This window comes from Phaseolus vulgaris, chromosome 2, assembly GCF_051622355.1.
Source record: "Phaseolus vulgaris cultivar YP4 chromosome 2, ASM5162235v1, whole genome shotgun sequence".
Classification (NCBI taxonomy): domain Eukaryota; kingdom Viridiplantae; phylum Streptophyta; class Magnoliopsida; order Fabales; family Fabaceae; genus Phaseolus; species Phaseolus vulgaris.
The window spans coordinates 30006813-30010888 of NC_143499.1; the positions used below are offsets into that span (position 1 = coordinate 30006813).

A 4076-nucleotide genomic window follows, 5' to 3' on the forward strand; every position below is an offset into this window, starting at 1 on the left:
AGTAGTGTTCTCCTCACTTTTTTTTATCAAATATTTTAATTTAGTTTGCCAAGAATGGTAAAAATGGATATTATTGCTGTGTTACAGAGTGAATAGCATGACTTGAAGACTAACCTTAAAAACCCGAAGGAAAGGTGCACATCGAAGGGAGACACATCAAACATTACTATTATTGATTGTGCTTTAAGGGCAACCAAACTGGGGCCTTATTCCTTCCACGTAAAGCACAATTTGTCTCTTCTTATGGTTCATGCACACCCAAATCACATACTAATTCAGTTAGAGCTATTTGGCGCCTAAATTTGCATGAACCAATTGAAACACCGTCTCTTACTGTCACATTTTCTCTAAGCACCCCAATCTCTGTCCTATTCCTTACAATTTGTCACAGGCCCCATGCACAACATTGCTGCCATATATATAAATTCCACATGTTCGATGCTGCTACTGCAACCACCAACCATATAATGGGTCATCAAGGAGAGTACACCGAGCCAGATATCCTAGGTTCTGTCATTGTTGCACTCAAAGTGTTTATTTTCATATTCCTCAAACTTTTCAACACAAATTATTTCTGGGTTTTACTTTTGCAGATTTATCATCAGAGAATTGCCAAGGTTTTGAGTTTAACAGCAGTACTTGGCTTAGTTCAACGTTGGACTCACAAAAGGTTTATCTTCTCTCTAGTTTCAACAGTTACACGGTTGAATTTAACTCCGACTAAGATTTTAAATTGCAGTTGTGATATCAATGTGGTTGCATTCGTTGTTTTCTGATTATTCCATCGTTGATTTGAACAACAGGAAAAAACTGAAAACCGCAAAAGGGAGTGGCATGACAAGTGTAACATCGTTCCTATTTCGGCAGAGGAGTTGAAGATACGAAGTGAGCTTGGAATGGAGATTGAAAATGACTTGGAAAAAGAGATCAAGGAGGGTATATACCAGCTTGCTCTTCGGTTGCACCGGATTTACCAGGAGAGGAAGGAAAGAAGTGCAAAAGAAACGTTTGAAGTTGACAATAACCGAGGTATAGCAGTTTCTGAAGTTAACATAAGCATAAGAATGGAAGGGAGAAGTAAAGTTGAAATAAGAGAGGTGAAGAATGAAGAAAAGGATGGTCCTTTTCTACGGAATTTTAGGCCACAAAATGTGAAGCAAGTGAAGAAGGTTGATTGGGTAAAGACTCTGAGAGGAGGTTCAAGCCCTGTTTGTGGCAGCAGATTATCAAGTGTGAGCTCAAAGCACAAGGGGAAAAAGCTAAGCACAGACCCTAATGGTTTATCCAATTGGAAAATTCACGGTGGGAGGGGAAAGAAAGTTGGTTCCTTTGGGCTAGTAAAACAGAATGCAAGTGTGGACAAGAAGATACTTCAATTGGGGTGGAAGGTCTGAAGGGCTTGTTTTTTTATTCCTGAATTTTATTTTGTTTTGTTTGCAAAAAATAATTTTACACTTTTGAATAATTTGTAAGCTCAATAAATTTTTATGGAATAAATTATAAATGATTCTGATATTATATTAAAAAATAAATTTTGCTTTCATTAATTTTATGAAAGTAACTTATAAAGTAAGGTATGAAACTACTAATATATTGTTAATTTTATCTCTAATTTTTGCTAAACTTCACTTTTAAAGAAGACTGGGCTAATTACCGCATTTTGTTGCATGACACTATAACCTTGTCACAATTAGTGGCATGAGAAGACAAAAGGTCTCCATGTTTGAGACTTGTATATTGAACTCTTTACCACAAACACCATTGTAGAGACACATTTTATAATTCACCTCCTTCAGTTTCCTCTAAAATATATGTTGCATTACATACAATAGTTAATGCCATCTTAATGAATTGTTTTTTTTAAAATTAACCTTTACATTTTATCACCTACTACCTAATGGGTGATAAACAACATTTAAATAATCACTAGTACAAAATGTATAAACAACGATTATTTATTTAATACGATTTTAGGGTTAGTTGTAAACTCGATAAATTTTTTTAAATTAATTTCATTTACTAATGTGCCTATTTGTAATAGCTGCATTCTTAAATCAAAACACATGATTTATGAATGCGACTATTTAAATAGTCGCATTCTTAATAGCCGCATTCTTAAATCATTTTTTACCCTAATTTTGAAGCGCGTCACTTACGCTTTTTCTTTGTTTATGTTCTGGTGTTCCTCTCTTCATGCGAGTTTCATTGTGTTCTCGTACCATTGTAAGTTCGTTTCAATTCGCTCTCTTTCTTCTTCACCAATGGTTTATAAATTTTTTTCATTTCACTTATTTGTTTGTTTTCTTGCATTGGCGAAGGGTTCTTTGACGCTTCATTTTCTCTTTTGTTTTTGCTCTCTCGTGCTTTCTCTCGTTTTCTACGAGCCTTCATTGTCTTCTTTGTGCAATTGTAAATTCGTTTCGAGTTCTTTTTCTTCTTCACCATTGGTTTATATATATTTTTTCGTTTCTCTTATGTATTTGTTTTCTTGTATTGACACTGCTTCATTGCCTGTTGTTTGGGTTATTGTTATGTCGTATTTGCTCGGTTGTTGTTGTTGCCACCGCTATTGCTGCCCTTAGGGTTTAGGGTTTTTATTTTTATTTTTTTAAAATAATTAAATAAAAATGCGGCTATTTACCATAGCCGCATTTATAAATCGCATTTACGAATGTGGCTAAATAGGCGCACTTGTAAATCTCTTATTTAAGAATGCATGCTGATCAAGTGCGGCTATATAGCCGCGCTTATAAATGTAAAATAGCCGCATTCATTTTGCCTTTCTGCACCAGTGAAGATTAACTTATACAGAAAAAAAAAAAAAACCGTTAGTATTCAAAAGTATAGATTTCATGAACATATTATTTTTAAGAAGAATTTCCATAAAAAATTATGTTAATTTTTAGTATCACTACAAGAAAATCATGAAATAGAAATCAATTTTATAGATACAAAATAATTAATTGTTATAGTAACTAAATTAGAGATCATTTTAGAGATTAAAAAATATTTTGGTTTATAAATTAGTTTCTATGCTAAATAGTTTCTAAATTGGTATCTAATTAACTACCAAGATTTTAACTACCAATTTGGTAGCAAAAACTTTGGTAGCTAATTAAATACTAATTTAGAAACCATTTAACAATAATAGAAACTAATTTAGAAATCAAAAAATTTTCTAGTCTCTAAAATGGTTTATAATTTAATTACTATAACAATTAATTATTTTTTGTCTCTAAAATTTGATTTTTATTTTATGATTTTCTGTATGGTGTATAAATATCACCTATGAAACATTTCTACTTAAACCCTTGAGATTTATTTATGTTTGTCATGTATTCTACAATTACATATATATTTTACCTGTCAGCAATAATTTTTAATTCAATAAATGAACGATCTTCTAATATTATTAAATAATGAAGATCACAATTTTAAATTTATTTTCCAAACCCAATAATAAAAAAAATTAACTTGTGGAAAGTTAGCAAAATTAAAAATAAATAATTATTAAAAAAATTTAGTTACTAACTATATTATAAAGTTAGATAATTTATTACATATTAATTTATAAACTATTTATTAATAATAGAAACTATTTTAAATATTATTAATGTGTGTATTGTCTAAAATAATATATAATTCGATTAATATAATTAGTTAGTTTATATTTAATTATTTTTTTTTGTATAATTAGTTATTACAAAAATTCAGTATACTTATTTTAAATCGATTTTCATTGCTGATACTTTGATTACATTTATATCCATAGTATTAATTTCCTGTGGCATTTTATCATATTTTCATATCTTTACAGTTTATGTTTTATGAAAAAAAATATTAAATATATTGTTAGTTTCTAACAAAAATTGCTTTAGTTAGTCTTCTCTTCTAAAAATATATACTGATAGAGAATAATAATAATAAATTATCTGCATAATATAAAGGGAAAATTGAAAAATAATAATTAAAATAAGTAAAATAAAATAAAAATATATTTAAGCTGAAAATATAATATATTGTTATTATTTATAGGACAAAAACAGCATAAGGGGTCGTATGATGATTTGAATACG

General features: G+C 29.6%; 1 protein-coding gene across 1 annotated transcript; it reads left to right on the forward strand.

Annotated features, from left to right (window-relative positions):
- Positions 1–406: 406 nt before the first annotated feature.
- On the forward strand, positions 407–1481 carry LOC137809686 (uncharacterized). The gene is made up of 3 exons (XM_068610783.2): positions 407–507; positions 594–670; positions 804–1481. Exons 1-3 carry the CDS (start codon positions 432–434, stop codon positions 1392–1394), a joined length of 744 nt encoding a protein of 247 aa, XP_068466884.1. The 5' UTR covers positions 407–431; the 3' UTR covers positions 1395–1481.
- Positions 1482–4076: the final 2595 nt, after the last annotated feature.